At 38.3% G+C, this 26,430-nt stretch overlaps 1 protein-coding gene across 1 annotated transcript; it reads right to left on the bottom strand.

Moving 5' to 3' along the window:
- Positions 1 to 5,648: 5,648 nt before the first annotated feature.
- oprd1b (opioid receptor, delta 1b) lies at positions 5,649 to 9,094 on the bottom strand. Its single transcript, XM_061718298.1, has 3 exons — positions 8,829 to 9,094; positions 7,496 to 7,851; positions 5,649 to 7,349 (listed from the first exon to the last, which is right to left on the bottom strand). Exons 1-3 carry the CDS (start codon positions 9,092 to 9,094, stop codon positions 6,820 to 6,822), a joined length of 1,152 nt encoding a protein of 383 aa, XP_061574282.1. The 3' UTR covers positions 5,649 to 6,819.
- Between the last annotated feature and the right edge of the window lie 17,336 nt (positions 9,095 to 26,430).

Below are 26,430 nucleotides of genomic sequence, written 5' to 3'. Positions count from 1 at the left end.
TCAAACTAAAACATTTCACTGTTAGTGAGACAGGTTAGGTTTACCCTACTGATGATGTGTTGTTGCAATAGTAATCTTTTGCATTGCAATAGTCAATGTATGAAACTAAATACAGTAGCTTAATTTACATAAAGTGTGTAAGAAAAGTGAGTTATTATCAGTAAAAGTCTCTCTTACTGATAAGCTGTTGGTACTCCAGGGACTCACATAAGTAATTAGTGAGGATTCCTGTACTTGACATTGGATTCAGAGAATAAACCATTTGTAACAGACTGAGGGCCTTTTCTTGAGCCACAAACCCAAAATATTCCCAATTTCTTTCTCATCAACTTAATATGTTAATATAAATCCATTTTTACATTTTAAAACTGCAATATATTCCAAACAAAAGTTGTAGTTTGTAATGTTAAAGGTGTTCTGTCACAGAAGATATCAAATGACTGTTGTCAGTTTGTCTCATTCTTGCTGCAAACACATCTTAAAGGTAGGGTAAGTGATTCCATGGAATTACTAATCCAGAACTTTTTTGTTTCACTACGCCCCAGTTTGTAAAATGAACTAAAACAGTTGTGACAGCCTGCTCCCAAAACCATAACAAACATGGCTCCAGCCAATCACTGACAGGGGGAGGGTTCATGGTCATGCACATGAAGTGGGGGGAGAGGATTGCCAAAGTTCATGGTGGGTTTTCTGGGAGAATTGGAGGTAGACGGAAGAAGGAAATGGTTCTCCATATTTTGTTGATGCTTTGTTCAAATATGGACAGATGTGACATCATCCAGAAATTGCTTACCATGCCTTTAAGGTGTCCAAGTGAATGAGGTCATGTTGGTCCAGCTTTTAGTTTCAAAATTCTCCTCCTCTTTCTACTTTATTGAGTACAGATTAGGAATCTATGTAGTCCAGTCCACTAAATGTACCCAAATACCCCACACTCAGTACTGGAGTTGAGGGGGGGTGAGGGGGGATGGCATCCCCTCCTGAAATAAAAACGGTCAAAATCATCCCCCCTGTCAAACTGCCATCCGCCCTTTCCATCCCTTATGTCATTTCATCAATGAATGTGGTTTTACTGCTATTTCAACATTTAGTCATGATCATCACCAGAAAAATAACTTATTTGACAATTCTCACCTGTTTCAAGTACATTTTCAATTGAAATAAGTAGGAAAATCTGCCAGTGGGATTTATCTTCTTATTACAAGCAAAAAAATCTTGTTCCACTGGCAGATTTTTCTACTTATTTCAAGTGAGAATCTACTTGAAACAGGTGGAAATTGTCAAATAAGTTATCAGTGATGAGTCTTGTTTTAAGTGTAATGAGATTTATTTACTAAAATGAGACATTTTAACTAGAAATAAGACAAATATTCTTGTTAAGATTTTGAGTTTTTGCAGTGATCCATTTTACTTATCCTGTGAAGGACAGAGGCATATTGATAAGTTCAGAAAACTGTTTTTTATTGTTGTGTTTTGATGTATTTGATGTAAGCCCAGTGGATATTTAAAGCTTACAGAAGGCTGCATTTAACTGCTGCTATGTCATTCCTGCAGTATTTCTGCAGGTGTTTTGGTCAGTGCTATTATTTGTAATATATTATATTATTTGTAATCAGCACAAATGATCTGTCCCCATATGATAAAATCCACCATCACCCTGATGTTTTTGTACAACTCGAGTAGCTACTGCCTACACTGTATTTGGGACTTTTTGTTGATAACAGTTTGGGTGGTCCATTTCATTTTTGGTCCAAAGCATACGACAAATGTTGCCTTCAAAACAAAAAAGCCTTTGTAGCTTCATTGTGTGGTGGCTCCAGATGCTTCAGAGTCTAGAGATGTTAAAGCTTCTGTTTTGCTCAGCGATGTTTTAAGTGGCATTTGAATTGCTTTTCCACAGCAGTCCCTTGCGCAGGTGGTGATATCAGCTGTTGATGAGAGAGATCTCAAGTATCTTTTTAATTCTACTTGCACTGAAGTGTTGGGCGTAGTGGCCCCCTGCAGAGTTAAACAGTCTAAAGTTACAGTCTAAACCCTGGCTGAGTGATGACACTTGGGCTCTCAGACATGCTTACAGGTGTGCTGAAAGAAAATGGATTGAGGACCATCTGCTGGTTCCCTAAGAAATAAAAAAAAAAACCCAGCTTTTTAGAGTACTAGAGGGCAGTGAAAGCTTAAAAAATGCAGGTTTTAGCTAACGTTGTGTCAGATAATAGGCATAAACCTAAACTTCTTTTTAAGACACATTATTCTCTCATAAATCTCAGCTATTCATATGGCGTTGTGTCTTTACCTGCTCTTGTCAAATTTTCTTTTCTGATTTCGGTGATCAAATGGTCTGTTACCATTTAGAGTTTTGAACCAGTGTCTTGTTCCTTTTTGTACAAAATTGTCCAGCACATGCACCCATCTGTCCCTGAAACAGCATCCCACCATGTCTTTTTTAATGATGTTTTTAATACCATGTGCCATGTTGTGGATTTGAGAAATTCTTCACTGTTGCCTGGTGGTGTTCCAGCTGCTTTCAAACATGCTATGATCCAGCTCCTCATTGAAAATAAAAGCATACATTTGTCTGTCATCTCTATCTCCAGGCCTATTTCCACACTCCCTTTTCTATCTAAGCCTTTAAAGCAGATAGTTTTTAATGAACCACTTTCATATCTTGACCTGAATGGTCTGTCTGAGAAGTTCCAATCTGGTTTTGCACAGAAATAACCCTATTAAGAGTTTTAAATTACCTGCTTAAAAGTGTGGACTCAGTGAACTCCGTTGTCCTGCTGCTATTAGACTTATCAGCTGCATTTGACAGGCCTGATCAAAACATTTTGCTAGCATGTCTTGAGCAGTTTGTTGGTATTAAGGTTCGGTTCAGTCTTGAGATTGTTCCAGTCGTCCCTGACAGATAAAGCTTCTCTGTTCATTTAGGCCATCACTCCTCAGCCGTGTCCTCGTGTGTGTATATATATTTATATACTGTATATTCCTCCTTTGAGATGTATTTTTAAAAGGCACAACATCTCTTTCCATTGGCATTTAGTCCCAGTTGAGCAAATTGTTTTACTTTTCATTTACGTTGTTAGTTTAGTCTTTTACTCCATCAGGTTTATTGTTCTTAGTTTAATATTTATTTATTTTACATTTGTTTTATCCATGCAATTTAATTATTCAAATGTCAGTGTCAATCAATTCTTTATACTTGAAAGATTTTACATTAACAGTTAGTTTTCTTAAATCCCTTTTTTAATAATCCAGAGGGAATGTAATCCTGAAAAGGTCTTGCTGTTTCATGAAGTGAAATACAAGGTTCAGTTCTCACCCCTTACAAATCAGTTATTTTCCTACAGTCTGTTGTAAAATGCCAGCAGATGGCACCCATATTTGACCCCAGTCTCAGCTCTTCTGCAACAAAAAAACTGTTTCACAGCTTTTTGTTCTGCAGGCATTTTGCCAACATTTCAGACACAGTGAGACGGCCTGATCTCTCCATTGCAAGCATCTGTCACACAACGCTGCAGGCCAGTATCAAAACTCTCCACATCATGATTCCCTTCATTTTTTAATTTTTTGTTTTCTTTTTAGCATATTTAGGGGTCATGTGGCATTGAATTACCACTGACAGGTTGTGTAATGCCATCCACTACGACGGGTTATCTGAAATCCAGATTTATAAGATGGCACTGTGTCCACAGTAAGCTGCACCGAGGCATTTGTTGTTTAAATGGCTGCAATATTGTGGCGTTCTTAATGCTTTGACCAGACTCCCTTTGTTCTCGTTTGCCTTTATTACTTTTAGCAAATGAGTAATCCTTAATTTCAATTAGCCAGATCAAACATTTTGCTATCGTGTCTTCAGCAGTTTGTTGGTATTAAAGGTTCAGTCCTGAGATGGTTCCAGTCTTTTCTGAGCACTACTTGCCCTGCCTTTATCCTCAGTGGTGCATTCAGGGCCAACAGATTCACAGAGGATATCATCTTCACCACGTCACTCTGTGTTCACACACCTTAACAACAGCTCCTATATCAGTATGTTGTTTATTGAATTCAGCTCAGCATTTGCCATTATTTCTCCCTTGAAACTCACTCACAGACTGAGCTCCACAGCCTTGAGTGCCAGACTCTGCTCTCAAACAAACCTAGACCCGTGAGTAGCCACCAGGGGTACGGCCTATGGGGATATAACCTCTGCTAAACAATAATACATTTATCCTTCTTGAAAAATTTAATTAATATTGAATCTCTATGTTTAGACTGAGTATCTCTTGTTCCAGTCATCTGAGTAATACAAGTGTAAATTCACTAGATTGAGAGTACTGAGCCAAGCATTACTCTCCAGGTTCTACTCTATTAGTCATTCAGCACATAGAGTCCTTCAATGTAGTGTCCAAGAAATTAAATTAAGTGCCACTTGAATATTTACCCATCAACCATGATGAAAAAATGAATAAGAGTTTAAGATCATGCATGATATTGCTCATCAACAAATAACATTTAAATATAAAAGCATGCAGCACAAACTAGTTTTATTGTAGTTTTCAAGAGACAAATGCAGTTATTACACTTGTACAATGGTCATTTGTTGCAAAATTATTACTTTCAGACCAAAACAGTTTTTCCTATCTCCAAAACATTCATTTTCTACTAAAAAGAGCTAAACAAAAAGCTGAATAAGGCATAATGGTTGATTTATTCATTTAAACTTGCGGTCAACAACGAAGCAAGATGTTTATAAATGTTCTTCTAACAACAATGGCTTTAAAAATTGAAGAGAAAAGGCAGGAATGTTGTTGTGATGTATTTTACACTTCATTGTACTCAGCCCATTGGTAAAGGAGCTTCATTGGCACGAACAAAGAAGATGATCAATACAGGTAACCATTAAATATGTCATTACGGTACAAGAGCATCAGAATAATATTTATTACAGTATATACACCACGTCAGCCAAATAACTTTGATGCAGGGGTAAAATGAGAGTCCGAATTTCTGATAATCTCTCAAATCAGTAAATGTTCTCCCACTGCTGAAACGCCCCCGTACTTGTCACCATCACTTTGGATTGATCGTAAATTCAAGGAGCAAAACCCCACATTCCCCTTATTCTTCTGAACATGTCGATTCTAAAAAACACAGCAGTCTGTGTGGGATCTGGAACTATGGAGCACAGCTGAAAAGGTCACCACTGCTAACTCGTGACGGCAGTATTCATCTGTAAAGTGAAGTGACTTCCACAGGTATCTCCTTCAGAAAATATGACCTACTTTGAGTTTGTTTTTAATCCTTCAGTGGTATTTGTCCACAGTCCTCTCTTGCAATAACAAGAACAAGCATGAAGCTGAAGACATCCAGTGAGTAAAAAAAATGTCTTCTTTTAACATCTGCATGTATAGTTAATCTTACTGCTAGTCACATAGCAAAAATAAATAAATAGTAATTACTATGAGTCTAGATGTACATAGCATAGTCAATTTTTTCTACACTTTTGACCGAGCTCAAGTTCAGATTTAAAACTGCTATATATATATATATATATATATATATATATATATATATATATATATATATATATATATATACACATACATACATAAATACATATCACATAATTAAATGTGCAGACGTCTGCAGGGGACCTACATTTTGGATAGTTTTGTTCCACAAAAAAATAAATAAAAGTAAAATTAAAATTGAAATGTGGTAATATAAATATATAATATTAAAAAGCATGATAAAACATGGATACAGAAAACCACATTTGATTTCAATAATAATTAGAAATAAGAGTTATCTCAGTATTATTGTGTGCAACCTTCTATTTTGTAGAGTTTTGTACAATTATGGTTACAGACGGTCTCTCAACTTTATATTTGTGATTTGTGTGCTAAAAAAGAGAGAGAAACTTATATTTCAGCATAATGATGTCATTATTTTGAATTATTTTAACCATGATAGTCATTTAGTGCAACTTTTGTATATTTTCAACATTTGTCTTCTTATTTGTTTAGAGATTTTTGGCGCTCCGGTGCCTCCATACAAAAGACATTCACTCACAAGAGTGAATTAATTGAATTAAACTTGTTAGATTGTCAGAAACACAGCCCACAGCACAGCCACAGCTTGGAAATGTTGAAGTGTAATGAGCTGTTGGCAAACCACTTTGATGCAACGTTTAAACGTGGCAATGTATCAGTTTTGTGTTCCATAAAAGCAGTTATCTCACTTTTATGGTTCACAGCTCAGGAGAGGCGGTCTTTAATCCACTGATGGATTGACTGGAAAGTTACTTTATGAACAAGCACGCACATAAACAGAGTCACAATATGGGCAATTCAGTCTTAAAACTGCACAATTACTGAGCCACAAACAGTATTTTCAGTATCTTGCCTTCTGCTCTTTGGCCAGATGAGTGAGTGAAAATCCTGTCACAGGATTTTCTGAGTCATTCCGGTCTTCAACATGTACGAGACTAATGATCAGCGCTTGGCCATAAAAAGACACGTTAGTGACATCTTCTGCCCACTTGACATCAAGTTATTACTGACAACTTCATCATTAGAAAATCCAAATGTTCAACTAATATGGATGCGAAAAACTACAAATGTAAAAGCTGAAAAAAATATCCTTAAATTGTGCTGAGGTGCAGCCAGAACACTCGGAAGTATTCTTGAGTCCGCTGACTATGTGTTTAATAATTCATATCCAATCCATGGCTTGATTGGAGGGCAGTGTAAGCCATCGGGGGACTCCTGTGGTGGAGGACTGTGTCAGCGGCGTCTTGAGCTCCATCTGGACTCTCCCCTCTGAGTGGTTCGTGGTCAGTCAGGCCGTGGCTCTGTGTGGCACTGCAGGTGCGCAAACAGAAGCTGGTTCCCTCGCACTATTGCGCACTCTGGAGAAGCTGCTCTGCTCCGAGTTGTTGCGATAGGGCAGGCAGAAATCCCTGAAGCACCTCTTGAAGTTTTCATCTAAAAAGGCATACAGCACAGGGTTCAAACTGCTGTTGATGTAGCCTAGAGCGATGCACAGGTGCCAGCAGGCGATCACCACGAGGTTCCTGTTGTCAATTTTCACTGCGGTCTTAACGATAATAAAGATGTGAATGGGGGTCCAGCAGAAGATGAAAGCAGCTACGACCACCAGGACCATGCGTGTGATGCGCCGCAGGTTTTTGTCCTTCTCCTTAGAACCCGACAGGAGACGGACGCTCTTCAGCCGCAGAATCATCAGACCGTAGCAGATGGTGATGACGAGGACGGGCACCACGAAGGCAAAGATGAACACGCAGATTTTTGTCAAGGTGTCCCAGTACCACGCTGGGTTTGGAAACCTGAGTGTACACGCAGTGCTGCCTGAGGATTTAAAGCAATACAAGATTTAGTTCGGGGCCTGGCCCTAAATTAATATGAGCTTGAGTGTGCTGCCTGCTGTCATAATTGCTACTTAAAATAATAAATGACAGTGATTGCATTTTTCTGAAACGCTTAAACTCACCCACCTGTATCTGTCTCCTTGGTTACGGCTGCAATCATCACGGGCACTCCGACAGCAGAGGAGAGGATCCAGATGCAAACATTGATGATCTTTGCTTTGCCGGCCGTGCGGAAGTCCAGCGCCTTTACTGGATGACACACTGCAATGTAGCGGTCAACGCTCATCATGGTGAGCGTAAAGATGCTCGTGAACATGTTGTAGTAATCGATGGCAATAACCACTTTACATAGAAGCTGGCCAAAGGGCCACGTCCCCATCAGGTACTTAGCGCTCTGGAAAGGGAGGGTGCTGGTGGCCAGAGCGTCAGCCAGAGCCAGGTTAAAGATGTAGATGTTGGTAGCCGTCTTCATCTTGGTATATCTGTTTGGGTAAAAGAAAAGAGAGCGTGTGTAACAGATTCTGACTCATAATGATGTTAAAAGCATGTTAAAAGAGATTGAATGCGCTCCAAGGTCAGCCTGCTCCTACACCACAGGCTTTGTGCTTTAGTCACGATGGTCAGTGAAAATGTTGAAGCTAGAAAGAAGTTCTATAGATGGATATAATCATTTTCGATTTCTGCAACAAGTCTCTAAAACTCCCTTTTGGATTCGTTTTTTTTTTTTTTCTGTAATGGGTATGTTTTGTCTGGACGCCAGCTCAACAGCAGAATGTTGACAGTGGCTGGTTCCATTGTTTCCACCTCTAAAGGGGTCGTTTTACATGTCACCTACCCCCATAAATTCTTTCATTACACACATTGTGTAGGATTTCACTCTGAATATAACCGATTTGTCAGGAACTAACTGTAATAAATGCTATTTCATACTGGATTTTTGAAATTACTCTGAATTTGAAGATCAAAGCCTAATCTTTGACACATCTCTTCCAAACCATTACATCATTGCTTCATCATTTAGGCCACTTTCTCATTTAAGACATTTAGGCTGCACTCGTTTACATTGAATTATTTGTACTACTGCTGATAATGATATTGGAATAGTATAGGCTAATATGTAGGGAGTTGATAGTTTGTTCCCATCCAGACATTACAACCTGTGAGTGTTTCATCAGAAAGCTTTGGTCCTTCTTCTCACCTCCCTATATGTGGGAGGTGTGTGAGAAAGTGTGTGTGTGTGTAGGAGCACATATGTGGGCGGTTGTACTGCAGAGTGGGGGCAAGGACAACATGCCATCACATGTGAAGATTTATTATTTTGCTGCATGCTTAAAATGCATTACTGTCGTTAACTGTTCAATATTCTAACAAGGGCGTTATTCTAAGGCTCAGTGATGTATAAAAGTCAAACTTAGTGTCTCTTTTCCCCTCCCAATAATTGGTGGGTTTTGTTTCTTACCTGACCACCCCGTACATCACCAGCACGTTTCCCAGCAGTCCCAGCACGCAGATGAGGGAGTAGAGCGCCGTGATGCAGACGGCCAGGACGACCCCGGTCCTGCCTCTGTCCCCGCCGGTCCCGTTGCCTCCTGGGGCCGCAGAGAGCAGCCCCCCGGAGCCCAGACCCCCGGAGCCCAGACCCCCGGAGCCCGTAGCGTTGAAGGGAGCTCCAGACACCGAGAAGCGCTGCTCCAAGTCGTCGGGAGGGAGACTGGTGAACTCCATTCTAATGGTTCGGGGCAGGATTTTTGGAGCAAGTCGGAGATTTCTGGTGCAGATGTTCAGTAGCGCAAGAGCCCTACATGTGTTTGAGGCACCGGGCTCTGAGGATGTCTGAGCTCCTCCTCTCTTTCTGTGGGCTTTTCTCTGTGAGCCCGCGCGTCTGTGCGCGCTCCTTTGGCAAAGCGCACTGGCGCACAGAGCAAGGTGTGTGAAAATAAAATACCAATTTATAGTGCTGAACATTTGTTTTTTCCATTTGAGTTTTTGTCTTCATTAATGAATGAATGAATGAATGAATGAATGAATGAATGAATGAATGAATGAATGAATGAATGAATGAATGGATGAATGAATGAATGAATGAATGAATGAATGAATGAATGAATGAATGAATTTTTATTTCGAACATGTATATAAAAAAATAAAAATAAAAAATAAACAGTAATATCTTCATATTCACATATGTTCGAAAAAAGAAGGAGGAAGAAGTATACACTTTTTCCTAGTTCCTACCCCTTTATAACTCTATGAATTTACGTTATTTTTAATATTATATCTACACAATATCCATATAAATATAGTCTATATAAATACTACGTTAACATGCCTATTACTACATAATTATCCATATAAGTATATAGAAAATATAAATATTACATAAATATTATATCAATATGTAGAAAATACAAATATATAAATCTATATAAATATACACTATATAAACTACATAAATATCCCTATAAATATATATATGCTACATACCAAATAGATATATAAAATATATTACATAATTATAACTATCCCTCTCAACATATAATATATACTACATACATATCCACATAAATATCTAAACATATTTTAAGCAAGTATAATATACCTTTTTCCCTATTTTATTTGTTTATTAATTTCAATAAAAAAAGTATTCCAACCATATAGCATATCTAATAAGTTGATTTAATATTTTCTCATTAAACATGACATCTGATTAAAATGTCTTGTGTCTTAATTTGATGAAATTTGACTGAAATTGTGTTTCAGTTCTGTCTGGACTTCCCTGGTTCCCATCTGCCCTGATTGTCTGCACCTGTGTCTCGTCAACCCCTCTGTGTATATCTGGTCTTGTCTTTCCCTCGCTGCCGGCTGGTCCGTTCTGTCACGAATGTGGTGGATAGGACCAAGATGTAGGAGACGAGGAGGCAGGCGTTCCAGAAAACAGTGATTTATTATGCCAAAATAAAACCAAAAGGGCTGCCGAGCAGGTTCACAAAAAACCCAAGCGTTAATCAAAAACCTGACAGGACACAAGTTGGATGGAAACAGTACGGATCGGCCGGGAGCATCATTATTATTATTATAATCCAAAAGTGCTGCCACGACAGTGATTCCAAAAACCTTGAACCAAACACAAACTGACAGGAAAATAAAAACATCCCAAGAGGAGACAGACAAGGGGCACAGAAAGGAAGACTAGAGGCATAACAATTAAATTACAATGATCTAGCAAGAAAAGGATGTGACAAAAGCAATTCTAGGAGTGAGGTCACAAGAGCATATACCCACTATGGCCTATAAGTGAGACCAGGCCCCTCAAACGCAGATAAACCAATGGCTGTTGAGTATATGTTGCACAGGCACCTGCAGCTTTCAGCTCTAAGGAAAAACATTGCAACATCCTGAGCTCTCATCTCATCATGGAGTTATATTCATTAAAAAACTAAAAATGTGTATTAGGCACCGAATACAGATTCCATGTATCCCAAGAGGATGGGCAATTAAGTTTATTTTATTCAATTTTATATATCCAAACAAAATAGTGCTAATAAATATCTGGTTTGGACACAAACAAAGATCTCTCCATTCATTCTAAAGTACATTGAGAAAAAACTCTGTTAAGCTATTTCATGAACATCCATAGTTCACACAAACAATTTCTGCATGGCAGCAACGGGTTGCCATTCGTAACATTAGCATCAAGCTGGTCCAGCCATTAAGAAGCTACTTCTTTGTGTTGACCAGCAGGGCCCATGATCCATATTATGGACTGCGGGAGGGCAAGTGGAGGCAAGGCACAGCACAAGTGGAAACTGCTCCAAGCAATGCACCCAAACAGCAGTCAGGTGCACACTGGAAATTTACTTGGAAGTGGTAAACCATCCAGAATACAGAATCTGCTATTTTTCATGCTCACAGACATTTTAATAGCGACAAGACACAGCTGTTGACAATCTGGACAGCAAAAGAGGCCAAAAAACAACTACAAACACAAGGAATACCTTTCAGAATCAGAAACCCTACATTATGACAATATAAGTGTAATTATGTGGACCTGGCTTCATCCCCTCCTCAGATTTCTGTTCTGGAAACATTAAGAAATTACGTCTTTAGCTATAAACCTCATATATGACTGTGGAGTTTTAGAAAGCTTGTAATAGCACACAATTGTCTTTATGGAAGTCATCAGCTATTGATTCACAGTTTCAGTCGGCTGAATGTTTACCCTGTTTGTCTTGAGTGGCTTTCCATTACTACAATAGCCCTAGCATGTAATAATGCTCCATCACATCCATTTAATATCTCTCTCCCTAAAAGAGCAGCCTCTCCTACCTGTTACGCAGCAACTCACCAAACAAATAACCATTGCGAACATCCCTCACTGTTGTAGCTTAATGGCCCAATTAGACATGTCTGACTTGAGAGATTCTCTTATTGCTGCCTGTTTACAACACCTACATGCTTTTCATGGCCGGTGGCTCGTGTTGGGGGAGCTACATTAGAAAGCTTGCTGTGCTCATCAGCCATGAAAAGCTTTTGAAATTACCTCACTAAACCACTGGACTGATGTAATTACCTGCCAGTTCTAGTGCTGATTAAATATTTAACATGGTTTTGATGGCTTATGCAGCATCTGTCAATTGTGTGGGTTTTATAATCAGTACCTGTGAATTATTGAGCTAACCAGAAAAGTTATTGTTGTAATCATTTGCAGCAATATGAACAAATACAATGAAGATATTTTTTTCATTTTTGACTTCCATATTTGCAGTGTAATCAGATCATCATGGTTAAGAGAATAACGCATATTTCTATGTCTCACTTGCTAAATCCTCTGGAATATAACTTCAGTTTTTAAGTTTTTCTGAGCATTTCATCTCTAAGAACCATTAATTTTATGTCCAGTACTGTTTGTGGCAAAAACGCATCCGAATTCAAATTTAATTAAATTCAAAAATACTTGACATTGTATCATCCTTAAATACACCAATAGTTGAGTTTAATTGCAGAGCAGGTGAGTCTCTTGTCAGTAGTTCATTGCAGTGAAGATCAGAAAACCTGCACCTGCATGTGATCAGGTGTGTTGGACTTATTAACACGTCTTTGAATATTCCTAAGAGGTTTCACACTCACACGGTTCTCCAGTGGCTGTTTCAGTTATCTTTTTACACTCTGCAAACTGACCTTTATAAAACTCCACCAGAACTCCTCATCAGCTCTGTCCAAAGCAGAGACAGTCAGAATAATGAGCCCAGCATGGTGAACAGAAGCCCCCAGATAGCTAAACTAAATGTACACGTTAATCTTTATTGAAGGGATCTTTTTTCCCACGTTAGCACCGTACCTATCCATAGACATTTTCTTTGGAACTGCAATGTTCATCTAATATGGTTGTGAGGGAAAATACCAAAAAAGTTCCCTAATTTTCTTCCCTGAAGGCAAAAGATAAGAAAAAGATTAAATTAGAGGCAGCATTGCATGTACACAACCATCACAGCCACACTGTGAAATGATACCTATTCAGAACAAGTAATAGCTTAACTACAATTCCCCTTTTTATTCTATATTCAAGTTCTGGTGGTTACAATAATTAACAGCGGTTGGTATAATTACTAAATTTGGGATATATTTTAAAGACTTGTATGAGTTATAAAGTCTTCTATGCAATCCTGGCCACATAGGGGAAGCATATCACAAGGAAGTTCGTGTTTCAGCCCCTGGAGTAGACGCAGTGAATTGCAATTTAAGCCCTCGCCCACCTCCCGCCCAGATAGTTGACATGTTAACGCATCCATTAGCAGCTGAAATGGCTCATTGGTGAGCATCTTTGAGTTGTTCTCACATTAACGAACAAGTGCCAATAGGTGATGGCCTCCTGCTAACAGATTTGCCCTGCAGCCAGTCTGTAGGAGGATTTCCATTCACTTTTTGTAAAACAAAAGCAAAACTGTGAATTTGCAACAAAATGTACAGCTGCATTGTTTCCATTGAACAATGTTTTTCTTTTACTGAAAATAAGTGTCCTATCTCGTCCTGCTAGTCTTCTCTTCAAAACAACAAAAAAATAAGAAAGAAAGTCTCGACTTCAAGACGATGGATGAAAACGTCTTTAGTTTTGGCCAAATAATTTTAACATTTCAACAGAAGATATATTGGATTAATGAGGCCAAAAAATAACTAGAAACTAGAAACTAGAAACTAGAAACTAGATTGTAATTACTTTAGATTGACCAACTACCTCACATGCAGTGCTGCCAGAGACATTCAAATACAAATAAAAGTGTTTCCATTACTCTCTTGCAATAAACTGGATTTTAAAACACATTTGATAAACCCCCTTATGAAAGCATAAAAAGGTTTTTGCAATATTGGGCAGCTTTTGTGAATAAAACGTGATTCCGTTATAGGATTCCTTTGCAATATTTAGGTTTTTTGCAAATCTAGGGATAATGAGCTCAGCCTAAATAAAGGAGCCATTGAAACTCATGATGACGAGTGGGCATCGTCATGGGGAGTACTCATACATGCAAATCAAGAAGAGGAAGTGACATTGGGTAGAGGTCACAGATTTTCATTGGATTCAACCCTCAACGCCTCCAGATGTGATGAATTATTTTCTCTATAGTTATCTAGCCTTGTATTTATATTCACGTCTAACCTTGAAGCCTTGACTCACGATGCTTACCCTGGACAGCAACAGCTGAGTAGGAAAGCTCACCCACACAGCAGGTCACTTAGTTACATTTTTCATGAGTTCTTTGTAGAGCACCGACCAATACCTGGTTGTGCTGCAGAAGATAATGACATGTAGGGTTACTGCAGAGAACCATCTATTCCACAAAGCAGGATGGCTAAAAACAATCATGCTTTTAGTGTGAGGCAGGTGCTCTTTGCTATTGAAGAGCTAATATGATGAGCAAAATTTTGACAAATGTTAGACATGTGTTGAAAAGGGGAGGGAAGTGCATGGGCTGCAAAACTAATGCTGCCACTGATATGTTTATATTCTCTTCTTTTCTCCCTCAGGAGAAAGGAAGAGAATATGATTAGTCTATGCAAGCGGCATGATTATCCACATCAATCCTCAGCCCAGCGGAAACTGTAGGAAGCATTGTACTGCCTCCCTGAATAATCTCACTCATCGCAAGAAATACAGACTACAGACATTTTAACATGAGCTTGTTGTTAGTTTTTTGCCACAGGGATTCCTCAACATACTCCTCTTTAATGATTAAACAAGACAAGATTAGGCAAAACCCCTACCAGCTGCTTATAGTTGAAACAATTGAAATAGACTATTACTGTTTTATTAGATTACTTAAACTGTGAAATTTGTGTTGCTTGTATTGTGGGTGGGTTTGTTTTATTTTAATTATAAGGTCTCAATATATTATGTGCAACAACAGTAGAGAAGTTGGTAAGTTGGTATTTCAGCTTCAGAAAGGTCAGAAAATGTAGAAATTCATACCATGTTTTAGCTTGACATTTTACTTCCTCACAGTGAAGTAATTAGCTGTGTAAGGTACATTTAAATAAATGAAAAAGAAAAAAGCCAAAAAGCTAAAATTGTTCTATTAGTGGAAATGTGTGTGTTCTTTCATGGTAGCTGGTGTGACATTAGAGTCATATATTTAATATGTTTCTGCACCACATTTTGTGGCTTTGTAAACTCCGTACAGTATGCAGGGTATAGAAGAATGTATACTGTAGTATTTTAGCAAGTAAGACAAGACTGAATATATTTCTGTTTCCTGTTTTGCATGATATAAACTTCGTCTATATGGATCTTTTTTTTACTTGTCACAAAGATTAGCAGAATAAAACAAACACTGCAGTTTCCTTGTAGAGATAAAGTGTATATATGTCCACGTGTTAGTAGTTTATGACAATAGTAAAAGTAGGAATAGAACAAGTCTGTTTGAATTATGCTAAGATTGAACTATATATGGCTGTGTTTAATTCATTTGTGAGTTCTGAGATCCATCAGACCAGGAACAACTGACTTGCTGGAGGAGATTGCAGTAAAGCACAGTAGTTTATTATGGGGATCTCCATGAGGAGCCTGACACAACCCACAGTGCCCAGAACCTCCAAGCGCTCCAGTGCTGAATAGTCCAGCAGCAGTGGATCAAGTGGCCACCAGCCAGGAAACACTGACTTTGACACAACTTTAGGGATATGCCAAGAATTGTCATTTCCACAGTAACTGGTAGCACAGACAAATGGCTGCAGACACCAACCACCATCATCATCAGTTTTGCAATAAGAAGCTAGGTGCAGAAGACGGTAAAACCAGCAGACCAGGTTACAGCATGAACCAAAAAAATAACCAGATCCACCAAGAGCTCTGACAAGCCAGTTTAAGGGAACAACTGAGGGTGAGAAAGTTCCACTCCACTGAGCTCTATCACATTTTACGGAAGAAGGTGACTGCACAGAGCAGCGTGGCACAAAGGGAGACAGAGAGGTCTAGAAAGCAAGCTGGTTCACCAAACAGCAGCCGGGCCAGAAGCGCAGGGGACATCTGATGTTCTCCAAGAAAAAAGTGGATTGACACCTGCATATGACCCTAAGTGATTGTAATAGGGGCCTAAGGCTACAGCCTACCCCTCTTAGGTCCAAAATAGACGTACTATCACCCATCACACAGTTTGACCTTTACTACCAGAGAGCCCACATGGAAGGAGCTATAGAAGTACTTAGGGCAGATAGAGCAAGCTGGACAAATCTTGCTTCCAATTGGATGGTATCATCATCATTTCATTCACTGAGAAACCAAACAAGAGCAAAACTCTCTTCCTGCTTTCGGTGAAGGTGGAAGCCTTTTCTTCTGTGGACCTGAATCAAATTCAGATTCATTTATTTGTCATCGAGCCAGCATCCCAGCACAATGAAATTACATTCCAGAACAGCCCATCCAAGAGAACAAAAAAACAACATAAGTGATGGGTAGACAGGTGCATGAGCCTGCAGCCAATGGGTCAGTGCCACCCTTTCATTAGGTGAGAAAAGCATGACAATAGGAAAGAGTAGGGGGGAAAACAAGCATCTCCCACACTATGTGCCTGTCAGAGGACACAGTGCGAGATTGCAAATAACACCACAGCACAAAAACCAACATACTCAGACATCATACCAAAAAAAAAACTGAAGAGACTAGCATATGTGGGGTGCAGCGTAGACAGTGATAAGGGCGTGTTTCTTTATAGTGTGTGTGTGCATGTTTGTGTGAGTACGTAAGTAAGTCTGTGAACTCTGTCCCAGTTTAGTCCCCCAGCATAGTCCTTGATAGCGATGGAGTGTTATCAGCTTCTTCTGATTCAGGTCCACAGGTGTCATGAAGGGAGGGGGACGGTTAGTGGGAGCAGAGCATCTTATTTTCATAACATCCAGGAGATTGTGGCTGTATTTGGGTCAGTCCGACTCCAGTAAATTTCCTTGTGCCTTAAAGTCTCTCTGGTTCATCTCAATGGCGACTCCAAACAGCCGAATTTGTGGTCAATTTCCATCAAGCCGAGGTTGCAACTTCTCCAAGGTCTTTTCCTGGCAATGAGTTCAAATACCACAGCTAGCCTGTGATTGATTTTGTTCAAGAATTGCAGTAGACATCTTCAACATCCTCGACCGGAGGACACACGATTCTCCACTTCAGCCAGGAGTCCATCGTACAAACCAATTCCATGATTTTATACATTTTCGGAGGATATGCAAAAGAGAGGCTCCAATAGATTTACAAGACAGCATAAGACAGAGAGTAGCAGCAGGGCAGACAGGGAGGGAGAGGGAGAAGAAAAGCGTCCACCTTCACCAAGAGCAGGAAGAGAAGCAAAAAGCACAAAGAGAATAACAAAACTACACATGAAAACTAAGTTAGATACACACTGCTACTCCTCTCGGCTCTCTTTTAGAAGTTTAACATCACTGCAATCAAGTCCAGCTCAGTACAATTACCTAGAGTAACTCATGGCAGCAACAGCACATGAGGTGCGGCTCAGTTTAATGAGTTGCCATGGCAACAGAATCACACCCACCAAACAAGGTCCACTACAATATTTCTGAAATTCTTTTGGAAAAAAGTGACTGTAAAGAAAAGCGAGGATATGATTCAATCACTCGACACAAGAGTTCTCTGATTTTCCCTTCTTGTATGACTTTGAGTTGGTTTCATAGCTGGATTCTGTGTTTCAGAGGAGTCATGGCAACACAGAGCTGTTAAGAAAATGCAGTCATATCCCACTGAATTGTATTACATGTTATTACTACTTCATGTTTTGCCATGAGACCAGGCTGATTTATCACGTCTCCCTGAATCAGGTACACTATGTGTGCCTAAGAGGAACATTGCCTACTTATCTTGTGCATATGAGCTCACTCTTTCTTCAACGCAGGGTCTCATCTCCAAAACCCAAACTTAAAATGCTCATTAATGCTGGAGCAGAGGCACGTCAATATCATATGGCTGGATAATATATCAAATCACATTTAAAAATGTACTGATTCATTCTCAACATGTAATCATTATTTCAATAGGAGTCTTTCCCTAGTGAAATTTGACTTTATACATCCTATACAGTAAATAATGGTAATTTTTCATTTTTTATTTTTTAATTAAAATACAGTGATAAGACCAGCAACGTTGTCTGGTTTGAAGACAGTGGCACTGAGGAAGGGACAGGAGGTAGAGCTAGAGGTAGCAGAAGTGAAAATGTTGAGGTTCTCTTTGGGCGTGACAAGGGTGGATAGAATCAGGAATGAGTACATTAGAGGGACAGTACAGTACATGTTAGATGTTTTGAAGATAAAGTCAGAGACGCAAGATTGAGATGGTTTGGACATGTACAGAGAAGGCACAGTAAATGTATTAGGAAAAGGATGCTTAGGTGAGAACTGCCAGGCTGGAGACCAAAGAGGAGATGGATATGGATGTAGTGAAGGAGGACATGAGGTTGGTTGGTGTGGTAGAAGAGGATGCAGAGGATGGAGGTAGATGGAGACGGATGACTTGTGACCCCTGAAGAAAGCATCCGAATAGGAAAAGAAGAAGATTTAAAAAAAATAATTTGCACTGAGTTGATTGCCTGGTTTATAATAAAAACATTATATGATACCAATAAAAGTGATTATTACAGAAAAAATATTGTAGTACCAGCTCTAACTGCAAAGCTCATGTTTCCCAAATCCAGTCTTTTCCCAGATTCTCTCCTCCAGGAAATGGTTAAGTCTGCACTCAAAGCTACCCCTGCCATAATATCTGTGACTGACAGTTATTCACTCTCAATTGCTGTACTAAAGCTGCTAGATGGAAATCTCACAGGATGTTATTTTCCTCCTTTTGTGATTATTTTCCTCACCACAGTATTCTGAAATAAAAGCCAGCAGTTCAATTTGTTGTTTCAGCTTACAATTAGCCATGCAACAGTAATTTCTGTGAGCCGAGGGCTTGATTAGCTTGTTGATTTCCCTCTTGCAGTGACAACCAGCACAGACAAGCACAGAGAAGCAAATACTGACTGAAAAAACTGTCTGTAATATTTTTAATGGCTGACATTTTGTCAGGACATAGAATTTAGTGGATTATTACCTACAACAGAAAGACCAGGGTCCAGCTGTCCTGTTCTAATCATTGTGGTGGAAGGGCAGCCGTGTCAGTAATGATGACTGAATGGAGGCAGTAAGGCGAAGAAGTGACCGATGGCCTTCAGAGTGCAATGAATTACCGTATGTCTGCTTTCTCTTAAAAAAAATCAACTTTTAAATCAACCAACCTTCTGAGAAGCATGCACAGTGAGTACCAAGAAACTTAATCCATATATACCATGAATACACAGATATTTCAGTTTTTCTTTTTTAATAAATTTGCAAATAAATTCTACATTTCTTTTTTTTCTGTCAAGATGGGGTGTTGAGTGTTCATTAATGAGAAATAAAATGAACTGTTTTAATTTTAGAAAATGGCGGCAAGGAAACAAAGAGGGACACATTTAAAGGGGTCTGAATACTTTCACTGCATGTAGATTTTGCATCATTTTTACCTTTTTGAAAAGGTACCAAATGGATTCTGAACTACTTCTGCTAATCATGTGGAAACACCGGTAGAGATGTCCGCTACCTGCTGCTTCGGTAACAAGGATACATCTAGCTGGTTCCACTTATGCAAAAGTGACAACAACCACTCCAAGAGATGCTGAAGTGAAAGGAGAGAAATATGGAGATGAACCGCAGCAACAAATGAAAAATGTCTGTCAGGTTAACAGACAAAAAAAGGAGGTTGGACAAATTGAAATCATGATGAAAGGACACAGAGGAAATAAAAGCTGGTTGTAAGAAGCAATGAGAAATATAGACATATTTGAATGCAGCTGTTTATGGGAAAAAAGCATCAATAGTGTCTGGATACAAAATACAATCAAGTATTTGTATGAATTAGAGTACATCACCAATCAGTGAGACAAAAAATAAAAATCTAATGTGGTTGTCAAGGAAACCTGGATTCATTTCCATATGTATTTTCCCCTGAAAGAGCAGAGCAGACTGCTTCTGTTTTTCTGCTTTTTGCTCTCCTCTGAAAAGTCCTGCTAGCCTCTGTGTTATCTGCTGCACAGTTACGATGAGACACAGCCTCTGTTTATAATCAGGTTTAAGCCAGCAAGGTGCTGCATGGTGAATGTTACTAGGAGACCATAACCCACTGGGGTATTACGATAAAAAAAAAAAAAAAAGATGAGCAACATTTTAGCTGAAATATGAATGATAGAATTTCCATCAGTGGAGAAAATGAGGGGCAGCAGGTCATTCAGATTTCATGGAGGTTAGAAAATATGTTTGCTTGTTTTTTCTTATTTTCTTCTCAAATCATATTTGATCAATAGAAGTCTTCATTTCATTTCGTTTCATTTATTGATTCATTCCAGACATGTCAAAACCATTGTCTATAGTATAACAACATTCCCACTTGTATGAATCATATGACTATGACTGTTTTCAATGATTGTACACACACATTATATATATATGTATGTATATATATATATATATATATATATATATATATATATATATATATATATATATATATATATATATATATATATATATATATATATATATATATATATATATATACTGTATATACTGTATATATATGTACATAAAAATATAAAAAAATTAAATAAAATAAAACATTACACATAAATCCTGTAGGAGGGGTAGGAAGAAGAGTAACATTTATTTAATCCTATCCCTGCTCCATTCATCCATAATTACACTTTACATTCATCTGGTTTTCTGAGTTTTATGAATTCATGGGAATAAAAACCCAAAACAAACAAAAATATAATCTAATATTAATTTAGAGTTGTAAATTCACATCCAGATAGACTTTCACATCCAACTGCACACTGATACTCATATACATATTCACATCCACATACAGTGCACTGTGAGAGCAGCCAGACCCAACCGCCCTCATCTACCTGTACAACATAATAATAGGTTTGAGCCAGATCATACACAGAAACAAGAGCACTGAATTAAAGTAATGTGTCAATGGGCTTCAATGTATGAATAAACATCACCAAAGTGGCAATTAGAAGCTTAACAAATTTCCTGATACATTTTAACATTCAGTGGGGGGGCAAAAAGATACAACAAGCCACTCCATCACCGCTCTTCATACATAAAGTTGACAGCTGTGTTCACAGCTGTGATTGACTAACTCCAACTAAAGAGAAATTCCACTCAACTAGTCTTTGTCTGTGGGTGAGAGATCACTGCATCGCTGGGGAATCAATAAAGATAAAGCTTTGGGAAAGGGTGAACTGTGCTTCATGAAGAGAATTGATTTTACAGTGAAGAGATACTGTCATCCGACCTTCTCTGACTATGCCGTTGGTTCCGTTCCTTGAGGTTTATGCCTATGAACTGTTTATGACTGCAACCACCAGGTTGTGTACTAGTCGATTCATATAACTCCATCTTAAGTTCTCAAGGCCATTACACCATCAATCCCACTTCAATAATTTAAACATCTGTTCATTATGATCTATTTGAAATAAGTTTGAACCAAGAGTCATTATTGTGCAGGATTATATCCGAAGGTTCGAAAGCCAGACGCAGGCAGATGCAGAGATGGAGGGACCGGAACAACTTACAGTTTAATGGATGAAGCAGGACTGAATTGAAGGGAGGGGAAGTGATAGAAACCCTGAGAATGGAGGTTTGTACATCCTCAGGTGTTAAAACACAACATAATTAGTTGACAGTTTGATGACATTAAGTGAGTTGGTGTTCCTACAAAACAGAATGTTATTCAAGTACCTTTTAAAGAAAAAAATAGTGAATAGTTATTGGTGTAGCTGCATCAATGAAACACTTGCAGTCCATGTTTTATGGACATTATAGAGACATCAAGTTTCCTTGAACAGACTGAACTTTTGCTGGAAAGAATACAGCTCGATAGCTAATTAGTGGTGTTTATTGTCACTATTTTTGTTAGAAGCATGCGCTGTAGTAGCCATTTAGACAAAAAACTGACTGAAGAAGCACCTCTGCACCCCAGATGTTTAACTGCTGACTAGGTTTTCATCCATGCTGTCTATTGAGAGAGTTCATCCATGCTACTGGACAATGCTGCAGTAGCATTATCATCACAGTTGTTGCCAAGCGACAAACACAATTAAATGCTCAAATGGATTCACAAAGCACTTTGCGGATTTCAACTGAGCCTACTATTCTACAGTTCCTCGCCTCTTGTTTATCTTCATTTACACTACAACAATACAATTTCCCCTTGTGAAATGATACATTTGGATTCAATTCAATAGTGTTCATATTTCGGAAAATTTTGAGTCACTAAGATAAATATTGTTTTTACTGAGCTCCCTCCCCCTGTTATTAGGAGTTCTTCACTCTATCAGAGCTGCTCATTGAATCATCTTCAGTAGAAGAGAGGGAAACAAAATCTCCATGACAATGGCAACTTCAGCCTAATCGTGCCTGATCATGGTGCTAATGAAGACTGTCTGAAATGGGCATGATATTTGTTCCTCTCTCTGTGACATTTGTATAAGGATAATTGTTTTTATTTATTTGTGTGATTTAAATTTTCACCAGAAGTAATCCTAGAAGCTTGATTTTAGTTTTCGTCAATTATCATTTATCAAATGTGCTTAATACTCAAATAAATACCAGTTCCACTCGTTTCTTGCCAAGAAACAAGCTTGCCATCACACTGCCATGTATATCATAACATTAATTAACAATTTCAACAGCAGCATATCTTGGCTTTTTTCAAAAACATCTGAAAAGTTGCAGTTCAGCAGTGGAGAATTTCCTACTCCTCTTCCTTGAGAGTTAAATCTGCATTCAGCATCATTTGTTTCAGCAAACGTCCTCCTTAAAAAAGAAGTGACATTGTTACCAAGAAACAGGACACTGCTGGTGTCATACAGTACCCGTTAATGTTCCTTGACACAAACATCCTGAGAGGAAGAGACATGGCTCCTGGATAATAACCACTGAACCACTTCCTTCTCCACCAAACAGGCTGTTATTTATTATCAATAGAGCAGACCCAACGGCAGTTGTGCACCGTGGGAATTTGCAGTCTCAAAATATATGAATACGTATGAAAAGCAGCAAGTGTGCAATATTTCCCAGACATGGACGGCTTAAGTTTTTTTCTGACTTCTCTGAGCTCTCACATGCAAAGCCAGCATCTTCTATCAGTGTTACATATAGGAAAGCATCCGATTCAGATGCACTCATCGATTATTACAAGATTAAATATTGACCATCTAAAATGTCTTGACTCAACAATTACTGCTAAAAATGCATTTTCTTTCAATCTGCACAAAAAAATATAATAATCCCATAAATTGAAAAGAAATAAATCGAGATGGACATGATGTAATTACATTTTTAGAACTTTTAACTGTTTCAAAAACGACCTGAAGAAGTCTCCTATTAAAGCTCTGTGCCAGCGCATCACAAATGTTTTAAAGGAAGAGACGATGGTTGGATGACTACAACTGGTCACTGGAGTGCAGACACGGCACTATCTCAAGCACCAAGGACAGTTTGGATGCTTCGGTAAATTCAGATGCTCCAAATTGAAAGGTTTCACATGGAGATAATGTTTTTCACAGCAGGATGGTGCGATGACATTACTTTTAAGATGCGTTATGCAGAGAGAGAAAAAATGTTTGCAGAATGCAAGACTCAAGCTCAAGGCTTTTTTCTTTTATGATCACTTTTACAGAGAGCTGGAAAAAAAAATAATAAGCCTCTTTTAAAAAGTTGACCTTCTTCCATCTCGATTCTGTTCATTTCAGAGTTGAAAATATATAGAATATTTCATGAGGCTTATGTCATCACCTAAATAGCAAATGATCCTGGACTTCTGGTTCCCTCAGTCAGGTTGTGCTGAATGAGCTCAACTTTGACAAGACCTCTTTATCTTCACACTGCTTTATACTTCTGATAACAAGACAGATGCAGCACGTTGCCCTGCACTTACTTTGCACTTTACTTACATGTTATTAGATTTAACATTGTGACGTATTCTTATTAACTACCGGAAACACAGTATAATGTTATTGATTTTTTCAGTTTTCAAAGTAACATTTCCTCTTCCATTTTCTCCTATGAGTTTGAAACTAAATATGTAAGTTCACTTTTAGTGACTAAGTTACTAGTAAAAAAGGTCTGATGCTAGAATGGAGTATAACGTTTAAGCATTTCTGTCCTGTCATACGTCTTTTGTTGGATGTCTTTTGATGTGAGTTAACATTATTCCACATTAGTAAGGCATTTAGTTGCTTGGTTCTCCAGTGATCTCCTGAACAATTTAGCTCCTTCTAGGTACAAAAACAAAAGGTCTTACTGTCCTCAATGTGCATGCAACCTCGTCGACTGTAATCTCCAAAGATGGATTTGCAACCTTTTCCAGCCTGATAAGAATCAATAATTGTTTTTCTTACATCTTCAGAAAGCTGTTTATGCTTCTGTGCATGCCCACTTATAGGATTTGTGATCAAATCTGACATTCCCATCTACATAAACGGTGTTCATAAGCAAGCTATTTTAATTGTACTTTATCTTCAAAAATATGTTTTGTTTTGTCTTCAGAAATCAAAATAAATCTTTCTTCACCTTCATATTGATCCCATCCTTGGTGGCTGGATGAAGCGTTGTGATAATATGAGGGGCACAGCTTGTGTTCAGAGTCTCATCAAATTCTGTTTATAGAGAAGCTGCATGCAGCAACAATGAGAGGCTCATAACAGTACAGAGAAACTCAGGCCAAGGGAGTTCACAAATACAACAGTATGCATCTTTAAGTAATGTCTGTTTTCTTCTAAAAATGATGTCAACACATCCACATGTGATGTATGATAAATAATTCCTTCTCACCAACAGACACTTAAGCTCCTGTTTTGAAGCTTATGAAACCACGTGACTGGATGATGGTCTTACGTGACAGAAAAGAGAAAAGGACACGTGTGTAACTTGTATATGGAGCCTGAACGTCACGTCGCAACAAGAATATATAGATTTGTCTTGTGCGTCATGTCAGAAGGAAAACACAGTTATGAGGAAAAAGACATTGAATCCAATATGAAATATTCATAACAGAAACTAGCAGAAATTCTAACATCCTCTGGACTGCAGTTTCAGTCTTAAAGTTTTGATGTTTTTGTTTAGCTGTCTGCATTCCCAGGACCGTTTCTCCACATGCATTCAGAATCTAGTTAAACACCTACTGCATTTCCTTCCATGTTTCTCACAACACCATACAGGAGTCTGTCAGCATACAGACATCATTGTTTGTTTGTTTTGCACCTGTTATCACAACTGTTGAATGCGGAGGATACTTGGAGCCACAACAGTGAAAAGCAGTGAAAACTCCAACATGACATCATATTGTTATTAAGGTGTTTACAAGTCTTAATAATGCCACTGTCATGGATATAGTCCATATAGCTTCATCCGATAATTGCTTACTTTAGTTGTGACCTCATTTAGAACATGTGTGCTGTTTATGTGGTACTTTCATGATCGTAATATTGATTTAATCTGATTAATATCTGAGCTTTTTTTTTACCATGTTCCATCTTTGTCCCTGCTGCTTAGTAACAGCATAATGTTGCCACCAACATGCTTCTCTACAAGGATGGCATTATCAAGTATTGAGTCAACCTGATGTTTGACAAAGACACTGCTTAGAGTTTTTCTCAGTCCTGAACTTGTCAAACCATGTAATCTTTTTTCCTCATGCTCTTTGGACTGGTAAAGCACTATCTAGTTACTCCAAGCTGATTGGAGCCTTACACTTGAGTGGCTTGCAGAAAACTGATGCATTTCACTGCAGTTCTCCCGAACTAAATCTGCACCCAATTTATTTTCGAGAACCTCTGACATTTTGCATGATCATGCATGGCCATATTTTTATGGGTAAAGCGCATATACATTTGTGACATTAATGTTGCAATTATTCCAGTTTAGATATAAGCAGCATTTGATTATAGCAGTGAGTTTAAAATATACAAATGAGTTTAAAATGACAACTTGATAAAAATTCTTGTAATTTTTATGAAAAAAAAACAAAAGTCAAGTTCTCCGAAAGTAGATCAGTCAAATACAATTTGATTTTACAATAACTGAATTGAATTCTGGCTTATTTAGTTTTCCGAGATTTATCTAAAACCCTAAAACCAGGGTTGTGGGACCAGACGAAGATGTGTGTATTTCTAAATTATGTCCATTATACGTTTTTCATGGTGACTAATTTAAGTTTTCACAGCAGAAAAAACCCAGAGATATCACTAGCACTAATGATGGCTGATGCACATTAGCCGTCCCATTTATCTTTGTCATTCTGCCTCCAGAATAAGACCCAGGGAAAATTCTGGACCCATGTCAAGAATAATTAAAGCATAAAGGCAGTGTAACTGGTACCATAATATTTTTGTTTTTAATTTTAATTTATCTTTTGTTGTATATATTTCCGGTAAGTGTGTGTGTGTGTGGTGGTTTGTCTATATATGTGGCCCTGCTGGGTGAGCTGG

The sequence above is a fragment of the Cololabis saira genome, chromosome 3, assembly GCF_033807715.1.
Source record: "Cololabis saira isolate AMF1-May2022 chromosome 3, fColSai1.1, whole genome shotgun sequence".
Lineage (NCBI taxonomy): Eukaryota > Metazoa > Chordata > Actinopteri > Beloniformes > Belonidae > Cololabis > Cololabis saira.
Note: the sequence above shows the minus strand (reverse complement) of the source record. Positions and strands in the feature narration are given on the sequence as shown.

Coding starts and splice junctions, on each gene's coding strand:
- oprd1b (XM_061718298.1), bottom strand. CDS start 9,094: ATGGAGTTCACCAGTCTCCCTCCCGACGACTTGGAGCAGCGCTTCTCG. Junction 7,852..8,828: donor GTGATGTACGGGGTGGTCAG/GTAAGAAACAAA, acceptor TTACCCAAACAG/ATATACCAAGATGAAGACGG. Junction 7,350..7,495: donor AACCAAGGAGACAGATACAG/GTGGGTGAGTTT, acceptor TTAAATCCTCAG/GCAGCACTGCGTGTACACTC.